Source organism: Leptosomus discolor, chromosome 11 (genome assembly GCF_034619465.1).
Source record: "Leptosomus discolor isolate bLepDis1 chromosome 11, bLepDis1.hap2, whole genome shotgun sequence".
Lineage (NCBI taxonomy): Eukaryota > Metazoa > Chordata > Aves > Leptosomiformes > Leptosomidae > Leptosomus > Leptosomus discolor.
The window spans coordinates 19,567,737-19,587,982 of NC_141401.1; the positions used below are offsets into that span (position 1 = coordinate 19,567,737).

General features: G+C 36.6%; 1 protein-coding gene across 3 annotated transcripts in view; it reads right to left on the reverse strand.

The window, feature by feature from the left end:
• VPS13C (vacuolar protein sorting 13 homolog C) overlaps positions 1 to 20,246 on the reverse strand; it is a 96,682-nt gene that overhangs the window by 58,661 nt on the left and 17,775 nt on the right. For 2 of the 3 annotated variants that reach the window (XM_086471596.1, XM_086471594.1), the window contains 21 exons: positions 18,196 to 18,253; positions 17,740 to 17,867; positions 16,754 to 16,860; positions 15,656 to 15,827; positions 15,154 to 15,216; positions 13,827 to 13,962; positions 13,148 to 13,242; positions 11,153 to 11,295; positions 9,622 to 9,814; positions 9,348 to 9,462; positions 8,879 to 9,015; positions 8,063 to 8,189; positions 7,281 to 7,398; positions 6,798 to 6,927; positions 6,335 to 6,413; positions 5,218 to 5,357; positions 4,527 to 4,698; positions 4,045 to 4,112; positions 3,825 to 3,884; positions 1,963 to 2,126; positions 501 to 610 (listed from right to left, as the gene is read on the reverse strand). In XM_086471596.1, the coding sequence (XP_086327722.1) occupies positions 501 to 610; positions 1,963 to 2,126; positions 3,825 to 3,884; positions 4,045 to 4,112; positions 4,527 to 4,698; positions 5,218 to 5,357; positions 6,335 to 6,413; positions 6,798 to 6,927; positions 7,281 to 7,398; positions 8,063 to 8,189; positions 8,879 to 9,015; positions 9,348 to 9,462; positions 9,622 to 9,814; positions 11,153 to 11,295; positions 13,148 to 13,242; positions 13,827 to 13,962; positions 15,154 to 15,216; positions 15,656 to 15,827; positions 16,754 to 16,860; positions 17,740 to 17,867; positions 18,196 to 18,253 (2,515 nt within the window). Of the gene's footprint in view, positions 1 to 500; positions 618 to 1,962; positions 2,127 to 3,824; positions 3,885 to 4,044; positions 4,122 to 4,526; positions 4,699 to 5,217; positions 5,358 to 6,334; positions 6,414 to 6,797; positions 6,928 to 7,280; positions 7,399 to 8,062; positions 8,190 to 8,878; positions 9,016 to 9,347; positions 9,463 to 9,621; positions 9,815 to 11,152; positions 11,296 to 13,147; positions 13,243 to 13,826; positions 13,963 to 15,153; positions 15,217 to 15,655; positions 15,828 to 16,753; positions 16,861 to 17,739; positions 17,868 to 18,195; positions 18,254 to 20,246 lie in introns of all 3 variants that reach the window. The other variant, XM_086471595.1, reaches the window with a different exon arrangement.

Below are 20,246 nucleotides of genomic sequence, written 5' to 3' on the forward strand. Positions count from 1 at the left end.
GCAGCTATTAGGATGGGAGCTATAGCCAAACTTGGAAGTGAAACTTCCCCCACTCCCCAATTATTGATAGACCCTCTGAGGGGTGGAAGAATAAAATAAAACCAAAACCAGAAAGCCAAACCAAACCTAAGAGTTCAAACCCAAAGAAACCAGTTTTAAGGTTGTTGGGGTTTTTTTATCCTAAATAATTCAGGTATAGCAGAAAAATATCCAAAGATTAGTACACATGAAAAGCCAGCCATAACCAAACTCCTTCAAAACAAGAACCTGAAGAATAACAACCCATGCTTTTCTAGTTGGAGGCCAAAACAGTATGACAGACTAGAACACCAACTTTGAAAGCAGTACCACTAGCCATGTTTGTACAGATAACAATAATTAAAAAAAAAAAAAGGTCAGATGGTGAAAATTTACACCTTAAATATCCTTTAGTCCAAGTATTAGCAGTTCCTTTGAAACTAAACTACTAGATCAGTTACTACTAACGAAGAATTTAATACCTTGTATCTTGATCTCTGCAATGTTCTTTTTTTCATCACAAATATTTAAACAGAAGGCATTGAGCTTGGCAAAAAGCTTGAAGTCAAAGACGTCCTTATCCTTGGAAGGTCTAGCCACTAGAAATGAAGAGGGAAGGATTTTCAAAGTACATATAATCCGTATTGTCACTTAAACTCATGAAAGTATTTGAGGGTTGTTTTGGTCTACGGGTTTTTTTTGGTATTCAGATGACTTAGGTTTTTTTCTTATAGTTTCCTTCATCGCCACTGTCATGATTAAGTCTGTAACACACCATCTCAGAGCAACAAGTTTTCCTCTGAAGGCAACTCTACCGACAAAAATATGTCAGCATTTGTTTTTCATTTTATGTCTGATATTACTGCTATCTAGTGATGACTTCCTGTTGGAACAATTTTACTTTTTTTAAATTAAGGGTAATTGATGGGTTAAAAGGAAGTAAATTGCACAGTGTACTTATTTTTAACATTAAGTCAATAACTCAACAGGTTCACAGTAATGGTTCTTTTCAGATTATCTAATGTTTTCTATTCCAAGATCCTAATGCAAGAAGTTTTCTTTCAAACTTCAAGCTTATAAGAAACGGCAAACCTTAGAAGCCTATTTCAGGCAGCCAACACCTAAATTTTACAAGAGCAAGCATTAAGCCTGGCAAGAAGAAGGTGAAGTCACGCACAAGTGTCAAAAACTATCTACAAGGGAAGAGAAGAAGCTATCAGACCTCACTGATAGTCTGCACCTTCACTAACCAGGAGTAGCAAAGTGTTAGTTCAAGATCTCAAATATTTACAGGCTTTGTTAAACTGTACAGAACAGCAGCTTCTTTTTCAGCCTGCAGATTCAAACCCAGGCCATTTAAAATTATAAATGATTCTGGACATTCTTCACTAGACACCTCATGTCCAGCTCACCTGATGCTTGAATTTTGTACTCAGGATTAAAGACAGTGCAGCTGCTTCCCTCTAAGCCTATTTTGATATACATTATTTTTTGTTTCAATGCCACAGGAACAGCAAGATTTTCATTCTACTAGCAAAGGACTCAACTACTTCTTGGAAAGTCTATTTAGATCAATAATCAATCAATAGATCAATAATATAGCATAATCAAAGTACTATTTGTCTCCTTTATTTTATCATGAACACTAAGATAATGCTTCTGTTTGAGTCCTCTAAGCTCACAGAAATCTCATTTACTCAAATTCAAGTCTGTTTTTGAAATTGCAATGGAACACAGGAATAGAAAGCTCACCTGAAGACACCACTTGAGATCATAACCATTCTTTCATTTATTGTTTTTCTGAAATCAGTCCTCCAGCCTGCTGAGCCACAGTCACATGAGCTTTGATCTTCACCCCACACTATAAAGCTAATCATGTTTCTCTGGATTCGATAATTTTGCCAGCATGCAACCCATCCTCTCAGAACCATCATTTTGACAAACACAACTGTACCTTTCTTCAATCTAGTGTCATCTTCTTGCTTTTCATCTTTAGTTGGTGTGTCTCCAGTCCTTCCATTGCCTGATGGACTAACAGCTGTTAGAAAACTGACAGCAGACATAAGGGCCTCTGTATGCAGTAAAAGGTTCAACGATGAAAAAGCTACCTGTTGAACAGATGAGACTCCATGTGACAAAAAAAAAAATTCAAAAGTTACAAGTTTAAGAGTTGGACTGAGGCTCAAGAGCACCCAATGGAATATAATAATTTCTTAGAAAGAGAAAAGCTGCATGTGTTACCAGCAATAGATCACAAAGGAAAAAAGCTTTCTGAAAAGTGGTAAGCTTAGAAAATAAGAAAACCTAACAACCACCTAACAGCTGTAACCGCTAACCTAGAACCTCCTCGTTACAAAAGCTAAGTGATACAAAATTAATTTAGAAGCATTAAATGAGTGAAAAACTAATTGTGGAAAACTTTCTTAAATAAGTGGAAAACTTGATGAGATGGCTAAAAGTGATAGGCTGAGAGGGGCAGCCTAACCCAAACCAGGATTCAGTCTCCTCAAACAACATGCTCTGTCAAACACAGACCCGCCCTTGAATGCTCCTGCAATAACACAGTACGACATGAATGGAGAAGTGGCAGGCAGCTGCTATGTAGATACTTAGTATACAGCTATTTCTCAACAATTCCACTAAGGGAATCCAAAAGGTAAGTACCTGCCACATAGTTTAGTAAAATGGGCTTAAAATTGGAAAAAGAGCCCAAATGCAATTCTTCCATACACAGAAGTCCCCTTGAAGAGTCACATGGCAACACCTGCTGATGATTAATAGCAAGCTGAGTTCTCTCTACATCAGCACTATCCCATAGCATGAAGTCAGTCAACTCAGTATGTATATCCATCTCAGTAACATTGGAGTAGTAGGACTGTCATCCCCTGCTGCGGCCTCAGGAACCTTTTCTTGGCAAAAAGATTCCAGTATTAACTACACTTCCTTGATGAAATCTATAGATACTCTAAAACAATTAGGTGGCAAGTGAAATATTTTGGTCTTCACACCAAAAAATGGCAGGCAAAATAATGCCATAATGTTATAAAGGGAGGGAAGTACCTATCACAGAAAACTGACAGCCCTTTGTAGTTTATTTCCAGCATTCCTCTAGACACCATTTTGCCTTAGACTGAAATATCCAACTCAAAAATACAGAGTTAGTACAACAGTCAGAACTTAAGAAGTTAGGTACTTCCCGTCTAAAAACATTTCCCTATATTGCAATAATTTTTAAGAGGCAAATTCTCATGCTACAGTCTATGACAAAAGTGACAGAAAACAACGCAGTATCACAAGAAGCTCCCAAGTCATATTTCAGAGCAAAGAATCAGCGTATGCTCCCCTCTGGCCTCACCCCACCAAAAAAAAATTAAAACAAAGAATTCATAAATGAATTTAGAGTTTTTACTAAATTTAGCCAACAGAGTGCTGATTATGTGGTGCTCACGATACAAACAGATTAGTTGACAGGAAAGGGAAAGACTTCTAGACCCCACTACATTTTCCCATACCAGGCATCTGAACTTCATGATCTCATGTGCACGAGAAGATGCATTCTTGTATCATTTTGAATTTTATCCACACGAGCTAGCTAGAGAGTTTTTCATCATAGTTAAGAAAGAGACTAACATACTGATACTATATTAAGCTGTATAAAAACTTTCAAATACATTTTAACTCTTTAAATCTCCCTGCTGCAAGGCCAGGGTGGAGGGAAACAGGGAAACTAAAACACTCTTATTGATTCCTCCTTTCTAAGCAAGCAAACCAAAAGAAAACAAGCAATAAAATATGCAAGGACTCACTTGAACCATCTGTTCAGTGTTGTCAAAAATTGTCCGGAAGTGTGGCCCATTTCTGTCAGCCTGAAAATAATGATTCACATGAAGGTTAATATTAAGTCCAACCAGTCACTGTCAGCTCTTCAGAAGATACAAAATAATCCACTAGCTCTGAATAGTAGGTTTAAGACTTTAAAATATATAGAAGTGCTTTAAAAACAAATTTTAAAACTTTTATGTATACCTTGATATATTCCACCTTCAGAAGGTCGGAGTCAGGTTTATCTGAGGAACTAATTAGGTGAACAGGTGCTTTTTTACCTGTAACGTATCACATGAAATACATTAGAATTAGTGTAATTTCTGTACTTTCAGAGAACCAAAGAATTTGTGCCTCAAGATAGGCATTAACTTTCAACACTGTTTGTTAAAATTACATTGCACCACCAAATATGAATCATTGGCTTCTCCTCGTTAAGTCCAAAACGGCAAGTCTGTATCCCTTCTCCACCCAAAGATGGAACACCAAGCTATTTATCTATTAAATAAGCATGGTGGGAGTCCAGAACTTATCAATGTACCGATGGGACAAGCACTGTCAATGGATAGTTGCATACTAAGCATTGTAACTGGGAAACTAGAACAAAATTCGGATTTCAGTGAGCACAGCAGAGCCACAGTTTCAGACTAACAGATACACACACACACACACACACACAAGTATACTTTGCTTCCGTTGATTACCTCCAACTTCGTAGTAATCCAAGTTTATTTTCTTTAAATAAGATATAGCTGATAAATTATAGGTTCTGACAGTAGCTTCCGTCCCAAGATGCATAACATCAAATACAAGTACTGTTTCCTCAGTTTTCTTTTGCCTGGTGAGTTCTACTAAAACCTGCATGAGCAAGAAATACATAGTTATACCATCTTTCCACATTCAAACCAACAATGTAAAAAGTGCAAACTTAATGCCTTGCCTGCTTTACAGCGTTGAAGTGTAAAAACGGAAAAAAAAGGTGATTGTTTGATGGTGAGAGATATAAAAACCACTGAAATATTTCGGGATTTGCTCTTTGCAAGTAACCTGACTAAATATTTACTTCATTGGTCCAGTGCAAATTTCCCACCCCTCCACCTTTAAATTATGACTTGGTACTATCATTGTCTACCAAAAATACTGTTTGGTTTTTTTTAATGAATACACACAGATGATGTACATGTTTTATTTATAAACATACCATATATAAAAAACCCCTCATAAATAGAAACACGAATGTATACACACGTGTATTTTTTTGTTTGCTAGCTACATTTTTGCATCCATTAAATCTGCAGAACACTGATAATAGAATATCAGAGTTTTAGTAAAAATACTCTTTACGTATAAGGTAAAAATAGAATTAAGGAGACATACCTCTTTAATTTCAAACTTCAACTGAAGATCGGTCAGCTCCTCTTTAGCAGGTTCCTTATTTCTTATTTCTTCTCCTTTAATTAGTGAACTGCCAGTTGGTTCAGAGCTTTCCTCAAAATCAAAATACTCTTCTTCAGAGTCTACAGAAGAGAAGTGACTTCCTCTTTAGTAAACTTTTTCCAGAAACAGAGGTAAACATCCCACCCTCTTTCCCATTCCAGCGCGATTTTAAACTGTATGAGCAGTTTAAACCTACGCTGACAAAGTATACTTTTTAGATCTATACTGCTTTCTCACCCGTTGGATGAAGAGTGGAGAAAATTAAAGCCCTGTTAAGGAAAGCACTAGAGTTTAGCTGTATCATTAGACATTCAAGAATACATCTAAGGAAAACCAGTCATCAAGCAAGCTCCAGGAAACAAGTTTCCCAGGTTTCACTATAAGAAAGTTCTTTTCTAGAACAGCTCTAGAAGTAAAGTGTGTCAAAGCAGTAATTTGCCATTTGTTATTCTAGTTTTGGATTTGCAGAAAAAGAGCTTTGCTAATGCAAAACACTCAGGACAGTACATGTAATGTTTGTAACAGTCTATTTTCGCCACATGTTGGTTGCTTAATGCAAGTGTACACACCCCCTGAGACATGTTACTCACCTTTGTCATGTGCCCACCCCAAAGTATGAGTCCTGAAGTGGCAGCAGCAGCAGATTAGTAATCGGTTAAATTAATACTTGGATTTAAGTCAATTCCAAAGTAACAGGTTCCTCAATACTCTCTGCTAAAAAGGTGTCTCATGACATCTGAATACTTAAATTGATTTCCTGATGACATCCTAATACAGTTCTTATCAACAGCTCACATTTGAAGAGGTTGCTTATGCATAATACTAATTAATCCCCAAAAAAGGTTTTTTTTCCTTTTTTAAAAAGCAAGATTATTATTCTGAGGCAACATCAGCATCTTAATCAAGTTATCTTATGCACTTGAAGTTAAAGATGATCAATCATACGCATCTCTATCATCCTCACAACATGTTTTAAGATCAATAGCAGCCTGAAAACATCAGCTATTGCGTAAGTTACGGCTTCTACTTTTACAAAGGCTTATCTGTAGCTTCTTACCTGACACCATTTCTGCTAACAACTGGGGTGTATTAAGTAATCCTTTACTGGTAACGGGAATTGTGGGAATAGCTGATACCTAGAGGGAGAAGAACAAGAGAAAATAAAAAAAAAAACAAAACACTATTTTAAAGTTTGTAGAACTTGGTGTGTTCAGTCACATTTTCTTCTGACAATGCATGTTTCAACTTGCCTCGCCCATATTACTTGGAAAGATCAGTTCTGCCAGCACTTATATTGAAACCAGCAGGACAATGACAAAGGCTAAGCCAGCCTTGTTTGAATAAGCCCAGTGCGTTCTGATGGCAAGTCACAATGAAGAACTTTGCCCAACTCAGCTTGGCAACAGATCTCTTCTTTCAAGCCAAAGAGACCACAGACATCGATAGGAATTCACACTACAAAATGATCACTGCAGTGATGTCTTTTTTTATTTCAGTTTTCTTATTTACAGTCAGCTTACCTTTGTGCTTGGTATTAACACAGATGACTTCTGAGGCAACGGGATGCTATCAATCAGATCAAAAATTGCTTTGATTTTCTGGTCAGAGAGTCTGACATGCACCAAAGGAAGTCCTCCTGACACTTTAAACCTTTTTTTTTTTAAAAAAAAATAATTATTAAACTCCATGACAAAAAAGTACATAATAATTCTTGATTTAAATCTTACCAATATCTATACTCATATATAAAGATCACATCACAACAAAGCTAGTGATTCTGCATTAAAAACGGGTCTTGGACTTATTTTAAACGTTATAGTTAGTAACCAGTGAAGGTGACAACAGAACTACTAGCCAAAAACGTTTCGTAAAAAGCAGTAAGCTACTTTTATTTCTTAAGCTAATACCTTCAAATTGTAAAGCGTAACTGAACCTTTGGGGAAAATAGTTTTCTTTTAAGTACACAGTAATTAAAAAGAAGTCCTTCAACATTAATATATTACTTTGCCATCCTGGCATCTCTTTCCACCATCGATTTTGCCAACTGCACATGAATATCCATAGGCTGTAATATGTGCAAAGTTGATGGATGTTGAAAACGAGCCTTCTTCCAGTCTTCACCTGCAAACATTCAGTAAATTTACATAAAAGAACATCACTTGCTAATTGGTTTAATTAAGGTATCATTAAGGTAATCAAATGGCATCACCAGAAAAGGATAAAGAACCCACTCACAAGCTAGAGAAACCTAAAACAATCTGGGTTAAGTATTTTAAGAGCATTTGAATCCACTTTCAATAGTTCTTAACACTATATTGCCTTAGCACCCTTAAGCCAAATTCAACACTAAAAGACCTATCTCAACACAGAACCCTAAAAAAATAGAGAGATACATGGAAACATAAACATAAAACAGTAACCTAGCAATCTGTTGACTGCACAAACGAAGTCCAAACAAAGTATTAAGGCAAATTTTAGCTGTATTTTCCTGCATATGATAGAAAAACACAATAGATCTATGCATTTATGTTGCTTGTTGACATCAAAGTAAGGGGATGACATACAAGTCCAAACAAAAAGCAAGCAGTTGTTTGAAGAGAAACTAATGATTTTTTTTTCACACTTTAATACCATATATGTGTATTATAATCATAGAATCATCTATCTTTTAGTTAACTACTGCTTTTGGTTTGCCTTTTTCTTTAAAAACACATTTATTTATTTATTACAGGTAGATAGCCTTCATCAGTCTTTTGAGTAAACAGCAACTATGTTGGTTTGTTACCTGTTCTTCCAAAAAGAAGTTGCACGTTTTTTATTTCCACATCAAACTTGTCGTAAGCTTTGTCCATAATCTCCTCTAAAGACGAAAAGCTAGAAGGTTGACTACTGCCTTGATTTATGCTGTTCAGCTGAACACATAAAGGACAAGATAAAGTTAAGTCTAAAACTTAGATACACATGCTATTAATTCTAGTGAAGACAAAACAGATGTTTCACAGGAGTTTATGACTGACATTTGGACTCTTACAGAGAAGAGATCTTAATTCATTTCACACTTATCAAGAATAAGTATAAATATTTTTTGTTACTTCTACCAATCCACTTAAGTTATGCAAAAGGAATTTTACTTATTAGTTTACTGCTGGAGTAAAAGTAAAATAAGTCAGCTAAAATCAAGTTAAATTATTGTAATCCTTCAATTTTATTGGAACAATGGTATCAACTTCCAAACTCCAAGAGAAAAATTATCTTCTCTTTCATTAACAAAAAGCTGTCATTTTACAAAAAACTAAACAAAGTTCATGTGTTTTGCCGAAGAAATGAAAGCTACTAAATGATAAGCTATTACAATTATGATTACGAAATGAAAACGTTTCCTGGTGAGATTAACTAGTACAAGTATGTCAAAGACAACAGCTCTGAGCATTGATCAAATTGCTGACCAAAATTTATTTGCAAAGAAATATATTAAGTTAAAACACATTCACACAGATGATCATCTCTGCCTTCTGAAAACAAGGTTGTTTCAGATGACAGTGATGGTAAGAGAAAAGACTATCTTCTTCCTCTGAGTTTATAAGAGAGGTCATTTATATACCTGAAAAGTACCAAAGTCCAAAATCAGCAGATCTGATTTTTCATGGTAGAAACCCATCTGCGGAACCACAAGGTAGGAAGGTTTCAGATTAATCTTCAAGTCAAGGACTTTCCGCATTTCAATAATACGAACTAATCCTTAAATAAAAAGGAAGGGACATTAAAATTGAAATGCTACTCACAAGTGAAACATTTGTGCCAGTCAACACATAAAAGAGATGCTATCTATCTGAAAGATAACACAGCTGGAGTAAAGACTTACTTCTGTAACATTCTACTGATTTCTCACTAAACTCCATGCTCCTTCCCACAAAACATCCACTAATCCTCCAAGTCAAAAGCTGAAGAAAAAAACCCAACTCTAGTATTCAGCCAGCCACCAAAACATAAGCAAAGTGTTTAGAAAATCATATTGAAACATTTGAAGACATTCAAGAGTTCACCTCAGGAAAGATTTCATATCATCTTACCTGTAGCAGTTCTTTCCTTGATTTCCTCCAGCTTCATTAATGTGGCTGATGTCAACCTTTCAAGATCCATTCCCTTACTTGTCTGAAAGAATTCTACCATTGCATTTATTGTTCTCTTTTTTAAAAAAACAAAAAAACAAAAAAAACCAAGAATTATCAATATACACTGAAGTCACTCAGTAAAAACTCAAAAATAGATCTTGACAGAGTAAAGGGAATAATGTCAGAGAAAGGAGAATCAGAAAAAGAGGTAAGAGTTTTGGTTCCTACTCACTGCATCATATTTTATTTCCACAGGCTGTGATTCAATAGTAAGACTCTGGTCAGCAGTACTATCCTCTGGGTTAACATTAAACTCTATCTTAAGTAGGGAAGACTCGCTATCCCCTATGGAAGCCACAAGAGACGGTACAATGTTTTCTTGTCTCAGGCCTGTGATGTACCAGTTTTCAAGCTTTGCTTCAACCCTAAAGATGATGAAGAGTTAAATATACTTAATTAGAATATAGAACACAGTTCCATCTACAAAAGACAAGCAAGATGAGAAAGCCTTTGATAAAGCCAAACACGACTAGCCTTACAACACTAACATACCACACGGTTAAGAAATTGTTACACTAATAAACTGGAAAAATAAATAGGAAGCAAGTTGTTCACAGCAACACAACGGTGCTATTTTCTTTTTACCGTCTGCTGTCTACAAGGTGGACTGAGTATGACCTTCAGCTTTTATTAAGAGAATCAGTTGCAAGAGGAAAGAAAGGCAGAGTATTTATTCCACAGGTGAAAAAGAGTAGCAATATTAACTACTGATTTCAAAATGAGTTATGGACTTGTTTTGGTGCAAATGGGTGTTCTTTACTGACAGCTTCCCTGACAATAGTGTTAAGTGGAGTCTGTAGAAAAAAGCCTCTGAAAGCAAGCCACGTGAACACCGCCAAACCACACAAACTTCATTTGTCCCAAGTACCACCTATTAGATACGAAACTGATTTTCAGGTCCTGAGTCTCCAACCATTGGAATCCCTGACTCTGGGAGGTAACACAGTTTGGGCATAATCAATGGCACAAGCCTGGTTCCATTGAGATATTTTTCCAGAAACTTAACATCAACAAAAGCATCTGGCTCTACTGTTTCAGTCCTGCCAATCAAATTATATGGCACACATTTATGTAAAATATTCTCAAAGCTCTTTTTACTTTTGTGCAGCATTCAGGCTGCACCTTTAATATTCCCAAAAATTGGTTTTAGCAAAACTATTTCAAGAGTCAAATGAAAGCATGAAAAGTGCACAGACTCATTTTCCAGTCACCAAAAATCTTACTCATTGACTGTATAATCAAATAATTTGTGTTCAATATTTCTGGTGTGCCCTCTCTTAAAACACAGGAAGGACTCTGTTACCTACATGCTGGTTAATTTCCTACCCACAACAGATTGTTTTTTCATTTCTGTAGAAGAAGCAACACATTCAGCAGCTTGGCTGGAGTGTTAACCAGACCATTTCACGCTGCTTAGCTATCACTTCCCAAAAGCAATATTCAGCACTTCAAAACTTGGATTCATAAAGAGCTTATTATTGTTTATGAAGGCCAACAAATAGTATTCCTTTCTTCATTCCACTCTATGTTATTCACCAAATTACACGACAGTAACTTCAAAAGAGTGAAACTGCAGAATGCCCATAAATTTAAAAGTCAATATACAACATAAGGCACTACCCAATAAAACATTTTAAAAGTTGGGGGGTTGGGGGCGTGGGGAAGAGGATGTTTCTACAAAAAGAAAATACTAGTTCAATTACTTAATGGCTTGTGCTCCTGGGCGCTGTGATATTTTGGTACTCAGATCAATTATCTGTACTTTAAGAGTTTCTGCCACATTCCTGTCTTCTTTAATCGTAAGAGAAGTGCTTAACAGCTTCAGTGTCACAACATGGGCAACATACTAGTGAGAAGGAGAGAGAAAATTAAAATTAGTCATCTTGATATGAATAAATTTTCGGAACTTTTAATTTCAACAAATCTAACGAAACGTGGGATTTAAAGCTATTTCAGTCAACTAAGGTAAGAAATATATCCCTATGTAGGAAGGAAAGTATAGCGTCTTCAGTCTCTTTCAACCCTTGTCAGTCATTTCTTTAACTTAAAACGGTGTATTTCAACAAATGCAGAGCAGATACAGTCTGTATCTCTTTTCAGGATTCAGGGAAGCTTTTTTAAACCATGAAAGCAAGCGTAGCTAAACTACACTCAGCTGCACTCTGTAGAAAGCTAGCAAGGTCAAAAACCAAAATCATCATAATCCCATCAAATAACTACGTTTTAGAAGACATTGCACATATGCCTTTGTTTTTGCTGCTGACTGTCATGTCTCAACCGTGTCAAGAAAGGGTTTTGGCTTCCTGACACATTTTATGACTGTGCCACTCAGCAACTTAAGAAGAATCAAATGATATTTCCTATCTGAATTTGAAGCCATCTTTCTTCAGGGTACTGAGAGAGATAAAAGCACCTTTACACTTAATTTGTCCAAATTAAAAATGGAAGTTTTTCTACACAGGTAAGCAAGGAAAGCATGAAACAGAGGGGGGGAAAAAAAAAAAAAAAAAGCACCAGTACTGGGCACAGTTTGGGTTATGTCTCCTCTTTGTTGCCAACGTGCTTGCTGCTGCTCTGCTCTTTTCAATTTGATAGGAACACCAGTTCATACAATAGCACACAGGCCTTCATATTTCCACTCCCAACAATTCTGGACTTCCCTGTTTGAGGCACATGTAAACTTATAAGAATTAAATTTAACAAAAATATACAAGGCTGGAAAGCTGGAGTGTTGGGTTGGGGTGAGGTGAGGCCTGCTGGGAGAAGAGACAACATCGTCCTTGAAGGAAATTGTCTTAATGTAAAAAGTGCTTCTGTAAGTGATGAGCAACTTAAAGCAGAAGAACCTGTCATGTTAAGATTTAAAACAGCAATGTAATAGTGCTCACAGAAAATAAGTATACTAAGAGAAACCTTACCATTTCACATTTTCTTAGTTTTCTACCTTCTAGATTTCTTCCTATAAGCCCTCTCAAGAATACCATACCTGTAAAGTTTTACTTTCATTGCTCTGTTTAACAAGCAAAAAAAATCTGTCACAAATATTTTTTTTTTACTTTTCTGCTTCCCTTTGTGTAGTAGAAAAAAAAAGTACTTCAACTGAAATCTCCTAATATTAATCATTAGGACAAATGTTTTAATAGAAACATAACAGGATCCTTTTAACAAAAGCATCCCTGGAAGTTATAAACATTGGGTCAAACATGGAATAATCACACACTAATGTTCACCTTTATATAAACAACAACTATTCGATTATAAGAATCAAACTGACTTTGTTTTTTTTAAAAAACCAAAACAAAAAGACCATACAGACTAATTTAGTTTTCACCACAAAAGAAACAGATCCAATGAAAAAGTTAACATGGAATCTTTTTTCATTTACAGTTAGCTTTTTTGCTCTCTTTCAAGTTGCAAATAGGTATCTATCATCCAGTTTCTGTTACTTCTAAATCACTCCAGATTAGGGTTGTGCACAAGGCAGAAAAACACCAAAGAAAACACTGGCCATTCTTCGTCTTTTCTGATTAATTATTTTTTTTAATCTTCTTTGCACATTCAACATAGATTTGACTTGCACTGCACTGCACACATTCTGCTGCTTGCCTTGAGGCTAACATGCATCAATCAAAAAGGTTTTTCTATTTGACTGGGTTTTGTTGGTTTTTTTTAAACCATCCCCGTAAGAAGTTGCTTACCTGCTTTGGTAAGGAAAGGTGATGGGTGCTATCACTGTATCCAATAGCAGTAAAAAGCTTAGCTTTCTCTTCTGGTGTCATTAGTTCATCAATGGCTAAAAACCAAAAACCCACAAAAACTTGCACTTTAATTCATAACGATACGCATTTTTCCTGCCATTTGTTTTCTACTGTACTTAAGTTATGCTGACACATTTATTTGATTCTTCATATTACACTAAGTTCCATATTGTAAAATAATTTACACTGAAGCAGCCTTCATATATGGCCTTACATATGTAGCAGAAACCCGGGTAATTTATATTACAAGAGAACCCGTAATTCCCAATGATGAAAACAGATTTGAGGAGTACTATTAGAACAAATCTCTGGTCCAGAAAACAAATCACCAGAACACCGTATTCCAATCATCACCTATTACACTACAGCTATAAGCTCCACACTCTTCTCTTCACCAAGCTCCTGAAATGCATATGGCCATTTCAGAAGTACGCCTTATTTGCCAGCTCAATATTAATTAACAGTAAGTAGTACCATAAAATGGATCAATGCAGCATATTGCACTGTTTATGCCATACTCTCTCCTTCTGCATAGTAGGAAGCAAAACATACTGTTACTTAATGTATATAAAAACTTAAAAGTTTCTATAGAAGTCAGTGCATTACAGTCTACACCTACTTTCAGCAACAGGTGATTCTTCATCTTCCTTTTTCTTAGATTCTCTTTTACCCCAGAAACTACCAAACCATCCTCCACTTTTTTTTTCTACTTCAGTGGTTTTCTTCTTCAGTAGTTTTTGTCCTGATCTTACTGTCTACAAACCAGACATTAAAATACATAATGAATAGAATTACTATAGATTTTGTTTTTCTGTAAACAATACATTTATGCATGTTGAACAGACACTTAACTGATCAACAGCAACACCACCCCGCAAGGGATTAAGAGCGCTTTGACTCATCAGACAGATGCAAAAAGAAGATCGGGGGGGGGGGGGGCACGTGCATGTGTGTACGTGTGTGTGGAAACAAGCATGTGTTACTTCTACTTTGGATGGCCTTTTTCTACACGCTTCATTAGTATTTAGACTACAAAAGGGCAGGAACCACATGAAAGCACAGTATTTAAGAGGATACAAGAAGCAATTACTTTCCTTAAATCTAGTACTAGCAAACCTGGAGACTGATCCTGCACCATTACACATATTTAAAACTTTTAATTTGTACTCAGGCTTTCACTTTGCATTTTAAAAATCAAGGTCTGACCACAAGCATCTCAAATATAAGAAAATAATTATTTTTCCTTCTTCATTTTACAGACATTCCTGATGTGTAGACAAACCCTGAGGCTACATTGGCATGAACAGCAATTATATGATGCAACTACAGAGATTAACTTTCATGTTAGGGAAACAGCTACCAGTAGCATGCTTCTCACAAGACAACTATTCTGAGCTACCCCTATAAGTGTGCTAGGTTGTTTTGATCTTAACTGCAGATACAACACTTTTCATAATGTTATAACATGCAACTCCTTGTTGAGTGTCACAAATGATTTCCAAAATAAACGCAACTAGAGACTTCATCTACCTTTTAACAATTCTCTTGGAGCTGTCTTAATTAGATTGGCTGTCCCCTAGAAAGAGAGTATCTAAAGATGCAGGTAGGATGAGAACAGCTGTACATGTTAGATCTTGAACAGCTGCAGAACCAGTCTTGAATAACAGAAGTCAAAGGAAGAGAAGAATCATTAAATCATCACCCTTAGACAATTCCCTGAATGGTACAAAGTGGGTAGCAGTAACACTGTGCACACAATGGCAGATTTTTGGAACTGGCTTCCAGTTTGGAAATTGATTTACTCTTGTCCTAGAAGGATAAGAAACTTGCCTTCCCACCTCCCTATCCTACCATACTCATCAGCACAAATTTTTACAAGACACTATCATGACAAAACCATCCTATCTGAAGTGTTACAATATTACTGAACAAAAACTATTTCTTACCTCAACTTGTGCTTGTTGTCTTGCTAAAATTATACTGAAGACATCAAGCTTCCTTTCGAGGTCCTGTAAAAATGGATGATGAAAACACATCTAGGAAAGGCTCACCACTACAAATTCTCTACCAGCTCCTTCATATTTACACTCCAACTTCTTTCTAGACCTGCTCCTTTCCTTTCAAGGGTATCCCCAACCCAGAATTTCAATACAAGATGAAACCTGATGTTAGGCAGTCTAATTTTTTTTTTTTAAATAGATTAGTCTTGCATCTCATCGAATGCATCCAAGTTCAATAATCCACAACCAAAAAGGGATTATTTAAAAGGCACTTTACTAGTATTTTCTTTCTTTCCACAACAGGTTACACTGAACTTTGGATTGAACTGGTATTTCCACAGTCCTCTTGTGCTTTTGTAAAACCACCAACCCCGATTACTGTCACATATATTTAAGAATCATTTAGAGGGACCAAATTGTACTTTCTCCAAAGAGAAAAAACACATACCTGAATTTGTCTCTGTGTTTCTTCTGACAGTTTACTCTGTGTCAGCTTGTTCTTGTACACACTTTTGTAACTCTTGAGAAGCTGCCTATGTTGTTTTATGTTACTCCATGACCACATTCGACTATGTCTTTTGATGTGAACTTCAAGAACACTGTTACCTGCATATTTCCACCTACAATAATTCCACACTTGTAAGCATCTTCTCATTTCGTTTGTGCATTACAACTTAAAAGATGCAAAGATAGTTTATTAATATGCGAACACTTTGTTTACCACTTGTCATTTGAGTAACTTTGTTACAAAAATTCTAATGGTTTCAACATTACTTTTCAAAAATGGACTGAGGGCTTATATTTAATGCCTGAAGAACTACAAATCTGCGTTCTCTAACGACTTCATGTTCACAAATTTGGGCTGTAACAGCATGAAGTACACTTAAGCACTTTGATAATCAGCATCAGTTCGTCCTTCAAAAAATCCTACAAAAATGCATATCAGCTCAAAACTTTAAAAATTGCAGTTGGCATGCATGTTTCCCTTGTAATGCATTTGCTTTTTCCTCTGGTCTTTCTAAAATTATATTCTAACTTCTAGAGACAACATCGTCATTTTGTTCAGAGATTTTGGGGACCAGCGTTAGCTTTGCAAGTCAGATTTTCATCACTTGGTTCTTTCATGTGTTCTCTCCTGCAAGCCTTTTCTACTGGGCTAAGCAAAGCTCTGTGAAAGCCATTAATGATACATGCAATCTACTTTTAAAACTACATTTAACCACAAAGGAGAAAGAAGAGACTGGAGAGGACTCCAGCATCTCCCAAAGAATCACAGAATGTCAGGGGTTGGAAGGGACCTCAAAAGATCATCTATTCCAACCCCTCTGCCAGAGCAGGACCACCCAGAGCAGGTCACACAGGAACGCATCCAGGCAGGTTTTGAACACCTCCAGGGAAGGAGACTCCACCACCTCTCTGGGCAGCCTGTTCCAGGGCTCTGTCACCCTCACAGGGAAAGTTTTTCCTTATCTTAATGTGGAACCTCCTGTGCTCCAGCTTGCACCCATTGCCCATCACTGAGAATGCACAAACATACACAGCTTACCATTGTCTGGCATTTTTATGGAGAGAAACATTTGGCCTAAATCTTCTGTACGGTGCATTGCGAATCATGTAATCTATGGACTCCAGAAGGTCTATCATGCTGAGGTACTAAACACAGGAAAACAAGGTTCTTAGCAGAGGCTCAGATTTTTTTGCACACAGTGCTTGATGTACATGTATACTACAGTCTTCAGTATTCCCCAAACTACACTGAAATTTAAGCCTATGCATTTTCATTAGCGTGTAAAAGTGGACCAGCGATACCCATGGCTCTCAAAGGACACCACCGTATGAATTTCCAGTTTCCTTGCAGAACTAAAGCAGTTTGTATTTCTCTTAGCCTGCTCAGTCCAAAGTCTCAGGCTTTCTCAAACCAACTGCATTTTCTTTATTTGTCAATACAGTTTCCCCAATTTTAGAACTGCCTTTGCATTGGTTAACCTTATTGGTACTGTTTTGAACTCAGATTACATTCTGTCATCCATAAGAGCTAAAAAGCTATCTAGCAAACTACCTGTGAATTATCACTGAATCAACAAAAACGCCAACATTGCTAGGGAGCTAACTAAATGAGTTCCTTGATACTTCAGCAGGCTGTGTGGCCACAGCCAGCATACTCCATTCATTCCCACCTCTGCTTGTATCTTTGCATCTCTGCAGTTGTAACATTGACTTCTAGTTTTATAAGGTAAGGGCTACTCCTAAGAATGACTCCACTCTCTGTGTGAAAAGAATGCTACTGGAAGGGCTGATTACAGATCAGATGGTGCCCAGAGGGTCCACAGCTAACAGGGTCAGAGCATCAGGATTTAGCACCTGGAAGTGACTGTTACACAAAGGGAAAATGATCCTACACTTTTCCCCACAGTTACTGCTAAACAGTTGAGACAGTCTACTTGTATAGAAGCAGAAAATCCCCAAAGAAGAACATAATCCAACAAAAAGTCCTACAGTTCATCACAAACTCTGAAACAGGTGATAACTTACCTGTGGCTTTGTGAATTCAATGACAATTCTCTGTACTTCTACATTACAATCAAGCTTGGGAGTTTTTAGTTCTACTTCTGCATACGGGTTGATATACAGTCTTGCAGAAGCTGATACTGGTCTAAAAACTTAAAGATAAAAAACCTGAGATTAATTTTATGTTTACAATTAAAGTATGGGAAGCAATCTTAATGTACTTATTTCCATTGCCTGATATATCAACCACTTTGTACTGATAATGTGTATGCTCAAGATCCACAGAATCAGGATGCAATTCTTACCAAATATTAAGATAGCCCAGCAGTAGTCAAAAAGCATATAAGCTCTACTATGTTCTATCATGTTTAAGTTTTTGTAAAATAAAGTTAGCACGGGCACGCCTGCATGATCAGGTCAGGCTATTGTATACTAACGTGCTCAGAACAGTTTACATTCACTCATTCATAGCTTACTTACTATACTGGTAGTCTTGAGGCTGGTTACCACTACATGGAATTCCTCTTTTCAGCTGATCCTGTGAAGGAATACGATACTGTTTAGCAATTGTTGAAGAGCATTACTTGCTCACAGTTCTCTAAGCTTGGAGCAGACCAGCTTCAGTTCACATGTATTTTGCAAGGGCCTCCTTCCCCTAAATGGGAAAGCTAACATAGCACAAGCACTTAAGAGTGAAGAGTTTAAACACACCAGATTAAAATGAGTTCTAAGTTTCTCATATCAAGTGGAAGGTTATACAGTTTTTATTCAACTTCTGTCTAAATCTTGCAGTAACAACTAATGTGTGTTAATTTAGAAACATATAGCTCGTGTACACTCAAACACATAGCATAACGGATAAAGCATTTGTTTTTAAACTCCTTGAAGGTACCAGGAGTATCTATTCACATTCTACCCTTCTTCATTTTTAGCACATAAGGAGGCCGCTAGAGTCTTCTAGTATTCTACAGGTACAAGAGGAATTAAAGACAGAAAGAAGTCAGGAAAAGAACAGAACAGCCCAAGAGGCCTGAGAAATACGCTAGAACAGAGTCTTAATTCAAAATGAGGCCAGTCCGATGCTATAATTCTTTGGCAATCTATCAAGAACACTATATTCATGCCCAAACATTTTATCTAGTTTCAGAATTGCAATGGCACAATGAGCTAAAGCAGAAGGCCTGCTTTTAGGAAGACGTACATATTAGCTATTACATGAAAGCAGATGAAGTGCTTGTTCCCATTATATTTTATAAAGACTGACAATATTAAGAGGGTTTTTTTTACAAGGAAAATATTTTGTAACTGTGAATTTCTTCAACCTAATCCTTTTCCCAGTTCCTTATTTAAAAACTGGTTTCTTTTTACAAAAGGTATACTTTCTCATTAAAAATATTTGTAGTTCAACCTGTATTTCCTGACTGCTGATCTGTATTAACAAAAGCTAAATTTCAATGACATTAAGTACAAAACAGCTAATCTCACAACCAGCCTTATACTCACGTTATTTAAATATGAAGACTGTTGTATGCAAGTAACAGATTGCTACTACAACATAGACCAATTAGCTACTACAGTAAATCTCATTTCCTGATAACATTGCTTAAAATTACAACCAAAACAGCTTGTCTGGATGGAAGACCTAGCTTTCCAGGAAACAAACTACACTAAAAATTACATGTAAAATGTATCCAGATATTTAATACATACAATGTTACTAAACAAGATGTGTTATTTGCTATTGGTTGAGTTCCTGTATTGGTTTTAAAATTCTGAAGCACAGAGCACTTAGCAAGTGGGAGAGAGTATTTACACAAGTATTCTTATGCCCACGATGAATTCCATTCTTCCCCTGTGCTTCTTCAAACCTTCTCAGATGTGTTCTGAGCTTATTCCTGCTCTCCCTCTCCTCCCCTTTTAGACACAAGGACACAAAGATGACTAATGACAACTGAGAAATTTAAACTATCAGGAGTCATCAAACAGTCAAAAGATGCAAAAAATACAAATAATGGAGATGATGGCAGTATACAAAGTGATACCGGTATACAGCACCAAAATTGCTAAGGATTTCAAGAACTGGAAAAACTGCAAGTGGCAAGATGCTTCAAGTCACTAGGTGGTCAGAACACTGGATACTATTTGCTATATGGGAATCACTCTGCCTCAGCACTCAAAAAGAAGTTTACATGCAAGACATGCCACAGGCTTTCGTAACAGGCAACTCCATTTTACAGTCATGGAAGTCAAAACTCCCAATTCTTTCAGAAAGAACCTGTTAAAATCTTGCTTGATGATGGAATAGAAAGTGGTACTTCCTGATATATAAAACTTAAGTTCAACAAAACCACACCAGCATCTTCGCTTGCAGCTTAGTCAATAGTAAGTTGAAGTCTCCTTGAAAAGGACTGAGATCTAAGCTGTCAGGTAAGCCCTCAAAGCCACGTGTCACCAAGCATGTCAAGGACTGATTCACAGAGGATCTTTCTGACAGTGCTGAAATGACACATTTGAAGCACTAAGACTTGCCG